This window comes from Anneissia japonica, unplaced genomic scaffold (genome assembly GCF_011630105.1).
Source record: "Anneissia japonica isolate Jap-2015-1 unplaced genomic scaffold, ASM1163010v1 scaffold1165_len1893470_cov193, whole genome shotgun sequence".
NCBI lineage: Eukaryota > Metazoa > Echinodermata > Crinoidea > Comatulida > Comatulidae > Anneissia > Anneissia japonica.
In genome coordinates, this window is record NW_022709613.1 from 204,237 (window position 1) to 223,190 (window position 18,954).

Sequence of the window (18,954 nt, forward strand, 5' to 3'; positions counted from 1 at the left end):
TAAATTATATAAAAGTGTTTTGTGTCAAAGTTTACGAGAAAAAGTCCCCGGCTGCAAGAAGGCCTGGATGTCGGAAAATGGAGTAGCGCGGGGAAAATAAACGTAAACATAAACAAAACAGAAACGTAATGTTCACGACCATTCCATTCGATATTTAACTTAGATTTACATTAGCCGCAGTAGTCACAGGTACTGTAGTCAGACTGAGGCTACTTAAGTAAGGGTACCCAGAATAGCCTAGCATATCTTGCATTGTTTCTCCTGGCCCCCCAGCCAGGCAGTGCTGGATAGATAGATTAGAGGACATCTTAAAACTCTAATATAATTGGCCTAGGCTAGGTAGGCCAGGCCCTAGGCCTAGCTTGTAGTAGGGAGGGACGACGACGTGCTGCTTGTTTGTAGGGCCGTATGATTAGGTCCAGGGGCCTAGTCCTGAACTTTCTTTCATATCTCTAGAGTAAAACTAGAGCCTAGGACTGACTGGGGCCTAGGCCTAGCTAGGCTAGGCCTATTAATTAGTAGTAGACTAGAGGCCTAGGAAGGGCACATTATAGCCCTAGGCCTAGGCCTAGAAAAAATGATTAGATTATCACTTTAAAAAAAAAATTGATGAGGGACGGTGGTTTTTTTTTTTTTTTTTTTTTTTTTTTTTTTTTTTTTAAACAATACAATAGATTATTTTGCTTTTGTCTTTTAATCGAAGAGGGAGGGAGGGACTGTTTATATTCGGTCTGTAAATAGTAAATATTGTGTTGTATATAAACTGGTTTAATTTTATAGTTTTTTTTAAAGAAAATAAAAAAGAAAAAGTCACAAAATTGCATTGTTATTTTTATGCTGTTAAAAATACAGTTTGAATGCGGAATTATTTTTTTTCCCCCACATCAATATTTCCCGAATTTTTTCTATTTGCCCTAAATAAAACTAAAAATTATAAATAAGGACTAATAAAATTTAGAAATAATACCTAGCTAGCTGGGCTAGCTAGGCTAGGCCCTCAGACCATAATTGTTTTTGTAATCAACAAGATACAGTAGCACTTAAAATTATGCAGCCAGAGCCTACAAAATTTGATGCTCACCATTGTCTCATTCAGAAGCAATAATTGAGAATTTTTACCAGTAGATGGGTTTGATGCTAACATGTTTTGATCAGCAAATCAGAATATTTTTCCAACAAATACCATTGGCAAAGGCTATTTTGGTCACTGAAAAATGAAACTACTACCTTGTTCCTAAATTCTTACTGCAGTATCTAATAGCTTAGGTTCTCAACTACAATAAATTAATACCATAACATCACACATAAATATTTCAAAACTATGGGGTTAATAGAGTAATTTGGCGATGTTTGTTTACAGCCAGTCACATGACATAATAACTTGGGTATACATGGAAAACATTACAGTGCGATGGTATAGGAAAAGATAATGTTATGGTTGCGAAAACAACCATCCACTGTGAGAAATAAATGGCTAGGAAAAGCAATATGATTGTTCAAAATATGTTTATTTACTTATACTAGCGTTCACCTAGGATTCTATGCTTTGAAATTCAAGTGGTCTTCATAAACCTTAGCTAGCCCTAACATTGCAGCGTAGTTCGCAGGTCGAAGACCATCATGCCTACCTAACCATGCCATAGATGTGCAGGGCTTAGGCCTAACAGTTGTCGAAAAATCTCAATGTTTGCGGCCAATATTCTTAACAGCATTAGTAAACCATTAAGGCAAAATTCTCAAGTTTAATTTGCAATCAATTTGGTATAGTTTACTGGGAATTATGATGATCTTTACAGCAACAACAAGGAATGGCCGCAATAGCAATCTCCATGAAAAACGCCACTGTGCCAGTCGCTTGTTTATACCCAACACCCAACTTCACATGATGCCCATCGCCGAATCCCTCTATTCACAACATTGCTTCATTTACTGTACATTTTTCAGAATAAACGTTTATGAATTTTAAAAATTTATGCGGATTTGTTAGGGACAGTATGCACCTTTTAGTGAGACCAAATGCCACGTATATATCATAATGTTTTCATGATCAGTTTATAAGGTGCGTATAACTGTATGTGAGATGAAGTGTTCACTGTTTATTTTGTACATTTTTTTATAGGATTATGAATGTAAATTTATAACTTAAATTTTCATTTCAAGGTACACTGATCTATTATGTAATTTATTGGACTCTTTTACTTTTGCAGGCTGTGTAAAGTTAAATGAAAAACAGGAAATTAGATAGAAAACTAAGAATATGAGCGAGTTTCGTGTCCATCACCATGTTAGTGAACTACTCAAACTTTTGGGGTAAGTTGTAAGCCAAACATTCATCTGTCTTTACATTTATGTTTTTATCTGTCTTCCCGTGCATGAGTAATGGCTTCTTCAATGTGAGGACCATTTTTACATACACAACATAACTATTTAGAATAGAAATTAGATAACTTAAGACAGATATTCAGGTTTCTCACTAGCATTTTGAAGTGGTAGTCGGTGACCTCGCCCATCCCAGGGGGGGGGGTGCGTGTTTGCCGACATCAAAAACTCTCCCCCTCCCCCTTCCCGGCTGACAAAATCATATCTAGGACCCTTTACTCTGGTAGTCGTGTAACAAAAGTATTTTGTTAGCTTACTTTTTTTTCCACTATCAATGCAATCATTCTTATGAATGTCCTTCATTGTATGGTTTTATTATTTTCAAGAGGTGTTGTAGTAATAAGAAATGTTAATATTAATCTGTTCTCGGGTATCAAGGAAAAGATGGTTTTGCTCAAGGTATTCCATTCAGGTTCTGAACATTGTGGTTGGGAGTTTAAACCACAGGCTGAGAATTCTCGGCTGCCGATGCTTAGATACTCCGGCTTGTACTCTATCTGCCCAATATTTTAAGCACTAGGTGCGAGTTTTCATGGCTTATAAACATAAATAAGAGTAACTACTACTACCAGTTTGTCCAACTCAACTAAGATCAGATTCTACACCAATTTTGCATTGTTTTGAATTTGAATACTCATGTTGCTTTAATTGTTTATCCATTTGTGTAGGAGCAAAGGAGGAGAGGGTCCAGAGATATACACTGACCTGCTGTTGAAGAACAGAACTCAGTATGTCTCAACCCAAGTATCTGTCCATGGAGCAAAGAGAAAAATTGCAGAATTCACAAGAACACCACAGGATTTCTTAAAAAAATATGATGAACTGAAATCCAAAAAGTAAGTTTTTATAAGATTGTTATGTAGTTTCTTTTAATCCTTAAACATTTAAGGGTTTATTTTGTGACTATCTAAAGTATAGTCTATCGAATTGTGTGCTGTTTCTGGTTTCTTTTAGTTTTACTGTAAGTTTTGGTTCCTTCCTTCTGTAGCCCCTGAGCACTACTGTAATGGATTTTGTGCGCTTTATAAATATTATTGTTATTATTAAGGATAAGATTTTTGCTTATTACTGTACACTCTAAAGAAAGTAAAAATAGAATTACTCATTTCCAAGTACATGTGAAAGCTGCCACCACACATTTTATAATATCTTAAATTTTGTCGAAAACTATTTTATATGGTAATTCAATATGAATTTAGCAATCTGGTCCACTTCTGAAAGCATTTTAAATTTTTTGTTTTGTTTTAGAATATGTAGTTTATATCAAGCGACAATATACATTATTTGAAATAGAGTGAAATAAATAAATATAATGCAGTAAAGAATACATGACTCAAAATAACTTTTTCTTACAGTATCTCTCAAACACTACTTTATTACAATCGTTTCTGTGTATTCATGTCACGTTCATTCTATTTTACCGGTTTATTTCTTGATAGTGTTCGTGATCTGGATGTATTGGTGTCCTTGCTCTCAAAGATCTCGGAAGATAGGGACGTCGTTAAAACACTGGAGAAGAACGCCAAGAAAATGGAGACTCCGATGGACAAATTGGCGTTGCATCACTCAGGATCCAAGATGTCCGACAGAGAAGTGTCAGAATTGCGCAATCAACTCCTGACATTTGCCAGCACCAGCAGCCCGGTGCAGACATCAGAGTCCCTCCGTAGAATGATGAGGGAACGTCAGACCAAGAAGAACTGTAAGGGTTTACTATTCACCTATAAATTAGTGGCAGTTTGGCGCAGCGGTTGAGGTTTGGGCTTTTAATCGTAAGGTCGGGGTTTCGAGTCTCTGTTGTGCAGATTCGCTTGTGTCCTTGGGCAAGGCACTTTAGCTACATTGCTTCAGTCCACCCAGCTGTATCAATGGGTACCAGCAAACTGCTGGGGACTAACCTGTGATGGACTAGTGTCCCGTCCAAGGGGAGTACAACTCTCATCCGCTTCACACTACAGAAACTTGGGATAAGCTCCAGCCCTATGAGCCCCAGTGGCTCGGAAAGGATTTACCTATAAAATACATCCCATACATGTAATGGTGTAATTATACCTACAGTAATTTTGCATTGTCTTGCATTCCTAATATCTTTTTAATCTGAACTTCTGTACAGTTATACAATAAATTATAACAAACTTAGGTTTTCATTAAATATACTATATGAGATGCAGGGGACCCAGTCGGCATGGGGTCGTCCTAGATTTTCAAAATTATAAAACAAATGGAGAAAAAAAGAAAATTGTATACAAATTTAAGTCTGAGGTACTATAATCATAAATTTTCTTACTCAGCCCCAACCACAGTGAGGCTCAGGTGGTCAGTGAAAGTCCCTCCTCGCCAAGTTATACTGCCAGTTTTACCACGCATTTCTAAATATTGTACCAAACCAAGGGTTTCTAGATCCTCAACGGTACACTGCTTAAGAGTATTGAACAAATACTTTTAAAAATTATAAATGAATATTTAATTAGCTTTTAGATAAATGTATAATTAAGTAAGTCATTATAAATTTAAAGTTAAAACAAACACTTTACTTGCCAATTAACAGTTGCACACAGATTTACTTTTTCTTCTGTAAATGGTATCTAAATTGACTGGTAATCAATTTAAGAATCTTTATAAATAGTCTGTAAATTAACAAATTATGAATTGTTTTAATCCATATCTAATAAAGAGTTGATATAACTTATTTGATAAAAAAAAATCAGCAATTCAATGTTTTATAGTATGTTTGAAGTGTTTTTCAGGATTTTAATGAAGGTAGTGTGTCTTTAACACTTATATATATAAAATATAATTTGGTAACATTATTTTGAAATAAGAAATATCAATACTGTACTTCATTGTACTACAGTATAAGTATAAAATAGCTTCCATGTACATTTTAATGGCATATAATTATTGTTTTCACATTCAGCCTCTGTTAACCTCCCAGTGATGGCTGCATGGGCATATGAGCGCCCTCACTTGACGGATGAGTTTGTTGTGTCTTCAAGGGGTACAGCTCAGTCTAGTGTGCCTCTTGGAAACCTGCCTATCGCAGTACAAGAATTGTCCATTGTACAAGATCTCTTGTTGGTGTTAAAGGTAAAGTATGATGTAAAAAATTTATTCCACCTGTCCCACATAAAGAATGATCAGATTTTTGCTGGAGAGGAAGAGTCTAAAAAAAAATCAGGATGGATTTTTCTTGCATGTTATGTAAAAATACACAGTTTAATTCTAGTCATTAAAACACTGTATTTGTTTAGAATCTTACAACGTGTGTGAGATGTAAATATAATTATATTTCTTTTGCTTGTTTGGCAGCCCAGTGTATTAAGATCTAACCTTTGGGCCTAGACACGTAAAAACTATAATTTTTAATTTATCAGAACTATAAAGCTGAGAGGTATTGTTCCTGCTTCTTATGCTGAAAAAACCGGTTCAAACCTGGCCAGTGTCTGGTTTGAATTGGAGTCAGATCGATTGGCTGCTCGAATAACCCTCCATGTGGAGAGTTGGGGGTTAAGGACAGTGTTTGTATCCATATGTGTTTGTTATGTAGTAGTTAAGTTGAGTGGCACTGCACTGCGGCTGCAGTGGGTCTCCAGAGGCCCGGCACGAATTTCCAATTTCCTATTTGAATGATGATCAATAAAGAATTATTATTATTAAATAAAATCTAAAAACACCTAGTTGAGCTTGTTAAAAGCTTAAGTTCTCATTTGCATCTGTATTTCAGGGAAGTGAAGCTCGTTACATATTAGTGAGGCCATCTCCAGGAAATCCAACTCCTCGTGAATTCAACGTCGATCAGTCTCTTGATGTCTCCCTTCAAGAACTTGTTTACAGAATCCTACCAATGTGCTCCAACTACTCCATCATCATGAGATTCGTCGAGGACAAGGTGTCCTTTGAGTATGGTCTTGTGAACCACGCCCTTTCAAAAGCAATGAGAACCCTTATCAAGGTATGTATGTAGCGATATTTCTAACCAAACCATCAAGAAAAAAAACAAACAACACAGTTGCTAATACCATCTTCGTGGTTTGGAAATTTAGAAATACAGGTCTTTTTCTAATTAAAGACCCCTCAAATTTAAGACCACCTATCTGAGGCCCCAAATGACTGCCTCTATTTTATTTTTATATTAATAATTTTTCTAATTAAGACTAAAGCTGCCCAAGACCATGATTGAAATTCCTAGTCCCAAAATTTGTCTTTAATTGGAGAAAGACCTGTAATGCGATACATAAAATGTAGGTTTGTTCAATTTTAGGCACAAAAATAATTTAATTTATTTACTAGCAGATTGTTGTAGTTGGGTCACCAATTTTGATACTAACCCTGAAAACTAATAAAACAGACAACAGCTGAAGAACTAAACATTATCTCGCTGTTACCCTGCGAGAGAACAACACTAACTCTCTGATTTGTCCTTTCTTAATGCTATTGATTATTTTTTATTCTTGTAATTAATTTTTACCAGTGGTATTTTGTATATTTGCGGGCAGAAGAAAACATTTGAATAATTCACACCAGAAGACATTCCAAGATGTGCTGAATAATTTTATATGCAATATCAGTATTTCCCTATTTGCCTACACATTTGAAATGGTTATTATGACTTTATTTTCTTTCAGGAATATTCCATTCTTGTAGCTCAGTTGGAATACCAGTACCAGTTGGAAAATCTCCCACTCCAGAGGTTCTGGTTCTACATCCGACCCTGCATGCAGACAATGGAAATTTTAGCTTCCATCGCCAGCTCCGTAGAAAGAGGTGCCTGCTCTGGGGGATCTGTCCTGAGCCTACTGCACGAGAAAACAACATCAATGATTGGGTGTGTGACATAGAGTTGTATATAAGAAATGCTCTTCCAACTAAAACTTACTGTAGTTACGATATGGACAGTGTTCACCATTAGCAAATAAGACGAGAAGTGGTAAATTGCTGACCACGTTGGCATAGTAGGATTATGCATGCTGTATTAAGGCCAAATCAGACAGCAATCAGTACGTTGAGCCCGACATGATTTATCATTGGGGACAGTCTTAGGCCGTCATGATTTGACTGCCCAGGGCTTGATCATTATGAATCATCGCACCTGCGTTTAACTCACACAGACACAACACGATGATATATTGTGTCAGGCTACGTTGTCTGAGTTGGCCTTAAGCAGTGTTCACAGGTTGGTCTAAATCTGTGGTATGTAGATATCTATATTTTTTACATGGGGTCTTTTCTAAATTATTCTAAAAAAGATATTTTTGTTTAGTTCATGACACAGAAATTACTTGAAAATGTAACATACTTACATATATCCATAATTATTATGGGAGCAAAACTGGCAAACAAATGCACTACTGTACTTGTATAATAAATGCAGTAATACTAATTTCTTTTTCAAATTCTAGAGATGCCAAAGCTCAGGATCTGTGCCTGTATCTAACCCAATCAGCATGTGCTCCATACTTTGAGATATTGGAAAAGTGGATCTACAAAGGCATCATCAATGATCCCTACTGTGAGGTAGGTAATCAGTAAGTAGGTCTAGTAATAAATTGATCACTTGTTGGTAACTGATAATCAATGATATTATTAATAAAATTAATAATAATCATAATTTATAAAGTAAGTACTGTATCACTATCAAAGTAAAAATAAAAGTGCTATGCATGTTTAAATGTTAAAAAGGTGAGTTTTGAGTTTGGTGTTAAAAATAGCGACTGAAGGTGAGTTGGCAATATGTTTGATATGTTAAGTTAATGATGAGGTATGCTATCAATGAAAATCAATACATTGATCAGGTGCTAATAACTAATAAGTCAAGTATTGTATTTATTGGCATCATTAATAATGAGATAGACTATTAATAAATTAATCAATTGAAAATTGCTGATAATGATTATAATCTACCTACAAATGTATCATAATAAGTTAAGAATTAATATGTGTATTGATTTTTTTTTTCTGTGCAAAATGTGTTATTTCTTATTTTATCTTCTCATTCAAAGGCAGTGATATTCACTCACCAAGTCCATCTACAATATTATACCATTACCATTGAGAATAACACTAATTAGTAATGATTTTTATGTATGTTTGTAATTAATATTTAAGAATAAGTGCGTGGCTGATAGTCATGGACCACGCCCATACGCAATTCAGCACAATGACGCTACAATTTATGGGTTATTCTCCAACCATTCCAACCCCTTTATTTTATAAACTATTCTTAATTGAATTACCAATCAGTTCTGCTGTACCTGCATTTACACTTATTTTTTTTGTGTATAAATAATGAAAATAATTTTAACAACGTTCGTATATTTCAAATTTTTAAAAAAAGTTTATGGTTGAGGAAAATGAATCCGTTCATAAGGAGAAACTTCAGCGGGATTACAACGATGCGTATTGGGAACAACGGTACACTATCTGTAGAGATCGAATCCCCGTCTTCCTCGAATCTGTTGCTAAGAAGATTCTTAGCACTGGCAAATATTTGAATGTCATCAGACAATGTGGTAAGTGATACGTTATTGTTTCTTTTGCTTTGTTTTTTGCTACTATTACAGTAGAAAAGTGTTTTAAGTAGAAGCGGTTGGCGCAACGGTTGTGGCACAGACTCTCAATCTTGAGGTCGGGTGTTCGAAACCCTCGCTGTGCAAGTTGCTTGTGTCCAAGCTGCTTGTGTCCAAGTTGTTTGTGTCCTTAGCTGCACCCCTACTTTAATTCACTTACTCAGAATTGATAGAATAACTTCATTTAGTGTTGATGATATTTTTGAATGTTTTACCATTGCAAATTTCCAAAATATACAATAACAGAATTGTGAAAATTTATATAGATAGGTAGTAATAATAGTCAACAATTAATAATTTTATTTAAAGAAAGGGTTCACCAAATGGAATTTATTGACTTTTATTCAATTACTTAGGACGAAGTCCAAAGTGCCCTCATGCTGAAGAAATCTTGTACACCTTAAATGAACGCGAGTATGTTGATCAGATTGAGAAGACTTTCAACCATGCCAGTCAAGAGCTCATTGATCTACTAATGGAAGAACGAGAGTTAATGGCCAAATTAAGGTATGAATATGGTGTCATGAATACCGATACGGTGCTATTTTACAACACAAAATAACTAGTTTTTAAACAAAAACTCAATAATGTACATCAAACTTTGAATACTCTCTTACAATTTAGATTCTCTATGTTAACAATAACTTCAGAACATACTTAAATGATTCTTTGATGCATGAATAAGAGTTGCCCAAGTAGCAGACACTAATACTGTACTGTCTTGCAATACACATAATAATAGTAGCTAGGTTTTAAGCAATTTAAACAACACTTTACACCAGATGTTGAGTACTGTTTCTTAAGCGTGGATTACATAAAATCGCTGCACGCAATCACAACTGCTGTCAGTTGCAGTGATTGGTTGAATCGGAGAGATTCCTAATTGCATAAAGAACATGTACACAGTGTAGCAACTGCAGTGAAAAAAACTGTAGCAATTTAATGGAAACCAAGCTTTACAAAAAAGACATAATTTAGTGTTTTTTTTTAATAGTATGAAAAGATTTCCATAATTTTCTTCTTTTTTTTGTTTAGATCTATCAAACGGTATTTTCTGATGGAGCAGGGTGATTTTTTTGTTCATTTTATGGACATAACAGAAGAGGAGATGAAGAAAGGGATGGAGGAAATAATGCCTGCAAGATTGGAATCACTCGTGGAACTGGCAATTAGAACGAGTGAAGCAAATGCTGATCCCTTTAAGGATGACCTAAAGTAATTATTCTTAAAGTTAAAGGCTTTTGTAGTTATAAAATTATTCTTAATAAAATACTCCTTGTTATTGATTTTCAAATGATTTTATGTTTTTTGCAGAGCAATTTTGCTTCCCTACGACTTGATCACTCAACTGCTCCGAATCCTCTCCATTGAATCTAAAGAAGAGAAAGGTCTGATTATTTTATGATTTATATACTGTAATTATTTCATCATGTTCGTTAATTATTATTAAGATATGTTTTTGGCTCTTTTGGAAATTGTTTTCAGTAAAGTTGAATTGAACAGGGGGGGGGGTTTAGGGAGGGGCCTAGGGGTATGTTTTCCTGGTTTTCCCCACCGCCGTCTTTAATTAAAAAGAAGAAAAATACAAAATAGCATACAAATATTAAATTTTAAATATTTAATTAAAATTTAATTTAATTAATTTAAAAAAATTCTGTGACAATATTTCTAAACTTGCCATAATTTCTTCCTTTAGTATATATTACGCGAAAAACGAACCATCCTGGATTAATCCTCCATATCTTATAACTGACTAAATAGGATTGTTATAATTTTTTAAATTACTGATTTTTGCCCTTTTCTCATTGTTGTTCTCCATTTCTCCTTTCGTGTGCCTCATTTGGGCCATGATCTAGGATTGTATTTTACGTTTTCCTTATTGTTGTTTACAATAAAATGATATTTAAAAAAAAAAAAAATTCATAGCAGCATATACTGAACACAAATTATTGGATCTAGATCTAGGCCTATATGGAATTTTATGATTTATATACTGTAATTATTTCATCATGTTTGTTAATTATTATAAACATATGTTTTTGGCTCTTTTGGAAATTGTTTTCAATAAAGTTAAGTTGAACAGGTGTGGATTTAGGGAGGGCCTGGGGGTATGTTTTCCTGGTTTTTCCACTGTCGTCTTGTAAATTTTAATACTAAATTTTACAGTATTTCATAGCAGCATATACTGAACGCAAATTACTGGATACATATTCATCTGTATATTACATCTAGGCTTATATGAAATTGTCCCCCCCATTATTTCAAGTTAATTGTCAATCTTTTCTTTAAAAAATGAGAGAACAACACAACAAATTATGATCATTAATGGCTGACTCATTTCCACTAGGGTAGGATATGATTATTCTTTATACTGGATACCCAGTCAATGAAAAATGATTATAAATATATTAATATGGAGTTAAAAGTGAACAAAGGCAGACTTTTATATTCCCTTGCTGCCATGCATTTCTACTTATTTTCTAGTTGTATTCCAAGAAATGGACCCAACTGAAATTCACATATCTGGGTTAGAGGCATTCTCCTTTGATTATGTTGTAAGATGGCCAGAATTTTACATTTCCAGTTATTTACTTAGTCTTTGACACAATCACTCCCTAGCCCCACAATGATATTCAATTTTACTTGACATATACCTTATCTTGTGTATGTTTGTATTAGGAATGGGATAGGGTACCTGACTACAAAATATATTTGCTATTGATAAACTTAAATAAGAATGCTGCAAGTACATACTTATATAATTTTCATTATGATTTATTAATATACCAGGCCCTCACAAAATATCAGATGCTATTCCGTCACCTGTTCTACTGTAAGCCAATTTTTTACAGTTCCAGTTATTTACTTAGTCTTTGACACAATCACTCCCTAGCCCCACAATGATATTCAATTTTACTTGACATATACCTTATCTTGTGTATGTTTGTATTAGGAATGGGATAGGGTACCTGACTACAAAATATATTTGCTATTGATAAACTTAAATAAGAATGCTGCAAGTACATGCTTATATAATTTTCATTATGATTTATTAATATACCAGGCCCTCACAAAATATCAGATGCTATTCCGTCACCTGTTCTACTGTAAGCATGTTGAACGTACCCTCTGCAGTGTGTGGCTAAGCAACAAAAGTGCCAAAAAGTTCTCGCTTCGCTCTTCCAAGTGGTATGCAGCTGGCTTTGCCCTCCGTCAGCGGATGCTGCATCTTGTCCAGAACCTGCAGTACTACATGATGTTTGAGGTGATTGAACCTAACTGGCTGATGATGCTTGAAAGTCTCAAGAGTGTAAGTTGAACCTTTTTTGGACAAAGTAATAATAATTATTTTATTTATATTTCGAATGTGCCAGTTACAGTATTAATCAAACTCTTAGTAGTTGACATTATAACAGGCCCGTATAAACCAGGTTGATGTGAAGGGGTTTCCTATAGGTCAGGTTTAACTCAGAAGTGCTTCTTTAATAGAAAAAAAAAGTTATGATTAAATACCATTACAGTAGTAAAATGTTTAAAAGGGGGGAGTTCAACCAAACCCCCAAAATCCCCTGGTTACGGCCTGTATAAAGCATTTTAAATCTGATTGGTTAAGATCAGTGGAGCTGCTGCATGGTTTTTACGACGCTTGACTTCCACTCCTAAGGGCCTCCCTTGAGTCATTGCCAAAAAGTTGTCATAATTCTTTTTTTCTCACGACCACAAGCAACACCACATTTCTAGCCTATAAAGAGACTTCACTATACAGATTCAATTCAATTTCTTTAATTTCTGCTAGTGCCATCTTGGGCCAATATCCGTACAAACACAATTAAACATAAAAAATACTATACAATAGTAACTAGTACTTCATGGGATAGGGACATTACTCCACTATGGTTGAATGACCGCAAACCCCACCCTAAACAAACATCTAATTCTCTAGATAATCGAGGATCCCTAATGATTAGCTGGTAAGATGGACCACCACTATTATATATGATGTACAGGTACATAAATTCATATTAATAATAAATAATCATACATCTTTTTTTATATGTTCATACATTAATAATTATTTTATTGTATTAATAATTATTGTACATGTGGATCTAGTCAATAAATTTCATAAATATCTCTTGATGTAGGCATTTTTAATAGGTATAGAAGGTCAGAAGGATCAATGTCATTAAACCAAAATAAACATATTAGACTGCCTCTTTCACATTGTTAATCCTTCTGTGAATAAAAATAAAATTTTCATGCATCCTTTTTTGTATGTTCTAATATTGTAATAGTAATAATAAAATATTACAATGAAATAAAATTGTAGGTTTCCAACATTGACGATGTGTTAGAGTTCCACACAGACTTTCTTGACAAGTGTCTGAAGGATTGTATGCTCACGAATCCTGATTTATTGAAGATTGTCAGCAAACTTATGCTGGTCTGTGTCACGTTCAGCAACTGCATCCAGGTAAGAGTTAAAAATTAATTTGGATTCTTAATAAAAACATTCATTTCCTGTGGTTAGCTGTACGACTATGCACAAATTCTTGAATTTTCCAAGCCATACATGATACTATTATGATATAGTTAAATTTAACTATCTGATTATTGAGTCAGTCGGAAAATTATTTTATAAGATCTCTATTAGATTTTATTTGGTTTTTTTTTAGCGTTTCACTCACAGTATGAATGTTGAGGCTCAGGTGAACCAAATGTCAACTGAGTCTGGCAGCAGCAGGAGGAAAGATGGAAAGGACAAAGGAAGTAAAGGTGCAGATGAAGCGAAGGCAAAGAAACAAACCACAACAAAGGTCAGTATTAAGGTCAAATTCAATACCCAATTACAGCTGTTGGACAATCATGACTGGTACATTAAAGTGGCCGTAGTGTTGCGTGGTTTTTGTCACAAGTCAACCATCGTCCTCATAGTTTTGTTGATAATTGTTCCAAACTAGATTCTCTATAAAATTAGATGAAATTGTTTGAAATAGTGCCATGCTTTTTTCGAAAGAGGTTACTGAGATTGTTTCCAGCAATTAAATAGGTATTTATTATCCTTTTTGCTGCGTCAATCACCTATACACCATTTTATCGGCCTTATTTTGAAACAACGCCCTTAACGTCTGAAGACTTGCAACTTTTCACTGGGGACATCCAGCAGAACAGCAGTAACAAAACAACCAAAAATACTGCAAGTTTTACATGCCCTATTTTTTTTTTTTCTGCTTTGGCATTTTGTTTTTAAAGACTAGGCTACAACAAGAAGATAAACATTGGCGAAATGCCTCTGGATATCCCCAGTGGTAGTTGCCAGGTTCTTGGAAATTTTTATTTCAAATTTAGCAAAAATGGTGTATAGAACTTAGATTGTAATTATAGTACTTCAGAATGATTAATTAATTAAAACCCTTTGACACCCACTTGTTTACAAAAATATATAATCCGTTGTTATAGATAAATTAACATTTAAAATAAAATTATTTGCCAAAATATTTTGATGCATTGAATGTAGAAGAAAGTTAACAATAGCAATCTTGTATTCATAAGAGCATGTTTGCTTGAGGTGTTTCACAGTCTAATGATGAAGTCCAAAGTGTGGACGAAAGTTAGAGAATAAATTCTATATTGTTAGTCTCAAAAGTGCTGCTGTCATTAACTTTACATTGAGGTGTTTATGTAGTGCATAAAGGTTGAGTTTGATAAAAACAAACTGCAATGGATGAAATTTAGGTTCTACAACAGACATAATAAATGTATTAACATGTTCTTTGCTGATCATACCCAATACAGTCATTATTTTTATTGTCATTAATATTATTAAAATTGCTCTAAAGGTTGTAGCTGAGCATGTTGACCAACTGATAGCCAGTGAGGAGTTTGAGCGAACGATCATCAACTTTGACACAAACTTCTCAACCCTTCTAATTGACCTGCTGGACAATTTGAGCATATATAGCACAACTAACTGTGAACATAACATGATGAACATCATCCACCGACTAGACTTTAATGGTTTCTACACGCAGCAGTTAGAGGGACTGGCTGCTGAGAGGAGTATGCGTGAAAATGCTCAAGATGATGATCAAGGTGTGTGCTTGTGCAAAAAGCACATAAATAATATTTCCTTGCATAGAAATAAAATGGTTGTACTGTATATGTATAGAAGAAAAAGGTGCAGTATTTTTAAAAATAGGTTTGAAATTTAGGTGACATTATTTGGTCACATATAATTGCTACCGTTTATTTATAGATCTAGATTGCATACTGATGAGATTACATCTATCTTCCATTCCTCAAAGAATATCTAGAAGAAAAAATGTTTACTTTTGCTCTATAAAAACAATAAACAAAATGAAAATAAAGCAATTTCAGTACTAAGTGCATGTTTTAATTGTGAAATTAAAAATGAGTTGTTGAATCACATTTTTTTTTTATTAGTTAGCATCATCATATTTCTTTGATAAAGTTATTTCCATTAATGCATTGTAAAATAGTGATTAACAATTTCTTTTCTTCTTTGCTAGGGATCTCATCATTGTTGAAAGATGCATCAATAAAACTCCCAACGATATCATTGGATGAGGGTCGAAGGTCAACTAAAGGTTCGTAGTTCACCTTGTTGCCATTGGAGAAGTTCAGTCTATGTTACATTATCATTGTCTCTGAAGTCTTCAGACTCTGGAGGGCAGCACTCATAATTGGATACTTGTGGAAGATGAGGACCAAAGGTCATAAACACTACTGTACTATTTTGACAATGGCTTAAGCCAGCAAGCAGCTTACATATTAAATCATTCTTGACCTCAACAAAAATTCTGACGTTGAAATACAGTAATGGATCATCAGTTTACAAGGAACATTGCATCAAGCAATGCTAAATCCCATTTATATTTGATTTTATGCTTGGCACAAGTTTAAACAATTTTCCTATTAGCATTTGTTTGCTATGTCTGACAAATTTTGTAACCTTATTTGGGCATCACCATTGTTGTGTTGCTGACTGATGATTGGCTGTTGTGCCTTTTAAGATATTACCTGCTTGACAGCAATAGGAGTAGGCTAGACATGGCTATATATTGTTGAAATGTACAAATTTTGCTAAGAGCATTGTTTTGCAATAAATTTATCTAGTATAATTATTTATTTTATTAATTTTTTTACTGTTTGGGCGACACTTAAAGCCCCATTCCCGGCAAAATTTCAATTTTTAAGAAAAATCTAATTTTTGTATAATGTTATAAAGATTCATAAATATAATACGGAATTGCGAGTTTAACTGAATTTAGACATTCCTAAGAATGAAAAAAATGTAAAATAAGACTGAAATTTGATTTTTTGTGTTCCACACAAAAAATAAATGCGGATGAATTTTTCATGTTGATTTTGCGATAGGTCGTGAGAAAAAATATGTCGAGAAAATGGTAATATTTTATGAGAAATAGTCTGTATTTCTCATTTTTTTTATTCTTTTGCGTAAAACTAAAATTCATGCCAATATTTTTCCATGATTTATAATAATTGGAGTAATTCAAATGCATATTTTCTAAAAAAAGTCATTTTTAGTGAAATTTTGCCGGGAATGGGGCTTTAAAATACACCATTTTGTCCAGACCCAGCATGACGTCTTACTATAACATAGACTTTAGGTTCTGATTTTCAAATGAAAACATTACACACAGATGCTTATTTACGACTTTCATAACTTGAATAATTTCTAAGTCAATCGTATTTTACATTGTTGTGTTTTCCATTAATTAACGATCTTTAAGTCAACTTTTATCTAAGCCATACAATTTTTCAATGCCATTTTGGATTCAACTTATGCAAGTTTAATTGTAAATCCAAACATTGAATTGCTTTCATGACCATAGTCCTTGCATGTACATATTGTTTTGAAATGTTGATGCAGAAAATGAAGATGGTGTTGAAAATTCAACACTCCACTGCAACACCAGCTGCTGAAGCATACATTAGTGCATTTTACATTTCATCGTGATTCCAAATATCAACCTGTAAAATAACATTTGACCGATGTCAAATCACTGTCATGCAAAGAATTGTTTTTGTATTTAGTTTCTAAGGCAAGTAGTAGTTAGTAGGCCTAGGGCCCTGGTATTCAACCCCCGGCATGTTGACCAACTCCGGCCCTCCAAAAATTTTGATCCGGTCCACGCAACAATGCTAAATAGAAATACGTAAATAAAATCAAACACAATAGACCACATTGATCCCAGCCATATGATATAAACTATTTTTTTTTTCATGACTTTTCTAGAGACCTATGTTTTTTACGTAATGCTCTACTAACTCGCTATGAGTTTTGCTTAACAACTCAGTACTAACAAATGTCCCCCACCAACCTTTCAACCGCCAGATAATTTCATAAATCAAGAATATACCCCATTAGCTAAAAAAAATGATGTACTGTAATACTGTACAGTAACGTACAGTTTGGTGTTAAAATAACAAAATAATGCTGCCGCAACCTTATGTTAACATAACGATTTGGTAACTTTTAAACAATACTTTCCTGTAATGGCCACTCTTTCCTTTTAATAAACTTATTAATTAAAGTTTTATTTCTATTTATTTTTTATGTTTGTTTTAAGTTGTTTAGTTTATATCTTGCATGCCTGATAAATAAAAATAATTCAATTCAGCCAATTACATCCAGAAAAAAGAAACACTATTGCCAAACCCCTATTAAGGGGACACGTTGGGGACGAAAAATAATCAGTTTATTTAAAATGTTGAAATTTACCATGAATAACACGTCTTGTACTTAATAAAATAAATACCAAACTTATAAACATAGAACACATAGCTACAGACCCATATACATTTATATTTCCTTAAATCATAAGGAAGTCTAACCTGATTAAAAATGTTTGGGATAGATAGTGCAGAGAATTTGATTGATTGCATTCAAATTCCAAGAAGTACTAGTCTAATATGACCAAATATAAGGAAGTCCACTCTTTAAATGTTCAGCATAGATAGTTGTCGAGAATTTTAATTGTATACAGTATCAGTATCATCATACACATCAAGTTATATCCAAATTACAAGTATTTATGTTTTATTGACGCACTAACGATTGCCAACTTTCGAATGCTTGGTGGATATATTGCTCTCTTCCAATTTATGTTGCTTGGGTGGATGGATATAATGTGTAACTCTTATAATAATTTAATATTTCTAAACATTGTTTTGGGTATATGATTTTTTTCGCACGATAGATTACATCCACAAGGTGCCCCTAAGCCAAAAACTCAAAATGAATAAAATGTGTTTTTCCGAATCACGGCAGAATAGATCACTGGTTAAAATGTAAAACTTTAAGATTTGTATTTAAATGACAGAAAATCACTAATTTTATATTAAGTACATTCTCGACTCAAATGTAAATGTGGACCTTTTCAAATTTGCTGGCATTGCAAAAAACAATTGGAAAGTGCATGATTTATGCCATCTATTCCCAGAGTGAAATAGTACTTGGCCTAGGCCTATCCATCTTGCACAAAAAAGGGTAACTTGGTAGGTCAAAAAAACGGCTGTTTTGATGTTGAACACATTGCATTTTTATCCATAATTTTGCATGATGGGATAAAATATTTAGAGGGAATTTAAAGATAATTTATCAGGAAATTATAGGTGCTACGGAAACACTGCCTATAAAAAAAAAGCCTAATGCACTGTTTACAATATTTTATATGTTTTTTGTGTATCTATAAAGGCATTAAATCTCCACACGAGTGTGAAGCCCTGCTTTAAACATCAGCCTCAATAAGAATACAATCAGTGTATAATGATTAATAATTAAAAAAAAAATATTTAAATTACAAATAAACAGACTGGCCTACCAAAAGGCAAATTAAAACAAATTCAATAGAAAATGTCCAGCTGGTGTTTAAACATGCTAATAATTTATACAGTAAATGACTTCCCACCGACAAGTGAAAGGTTATCCATGACATTAATAAAGTTTCAGGATGTTATTTTC

The 18,954-nt window shown here is 33.7% G+C and overlaps 1 protein-coding gene across 1 annotated transcript; it reads left to right on the forward strand.

Moving 5' to 3' along the window:
- The first annotated feature begins 42 nt into the window (after window positions 1-42).
- On the forward strand, window positions 43-16,087 carry LOC117106883 (gamma-tubulin complex component 2-like). The gene is made up of 18 exons (XM_033248389.1): window positions 43-189; window positions 2,208-2,310; window positions 3,048-3,215; window positions 3,819-4,081; window positions 5,297-5,466; window positions 6,104-6,331; window positions 7,005-7,204; window positions 7,779-7,893; window positions 8,714-8,888; window positions 9,302-9,452; window positions 9,981-10,160; window positions 10,260-10,333; window positions 11,430-11,511; window positions 11,988-12,255; window positions 13,276-13,419; window positions 13,622-13,762; window positions 14,786-15,038; window positions 15,476-16,087. Exons 2-18 carry the CDS (start codon window positions 2,258-2,260, stop codon window positions 15,559-15,561), a joined length of 2,751 nt encoding a protein of 916 aa, XP_033104280.1. The 5' UTR covers window positions 43-189; window positions 2,208-2,257; the 3' UTR covers window positions 15,562-16,087.
- The last annotated feature ends 2,867 nt before the right edge of the window (window positions 16,088-18,954 follow it).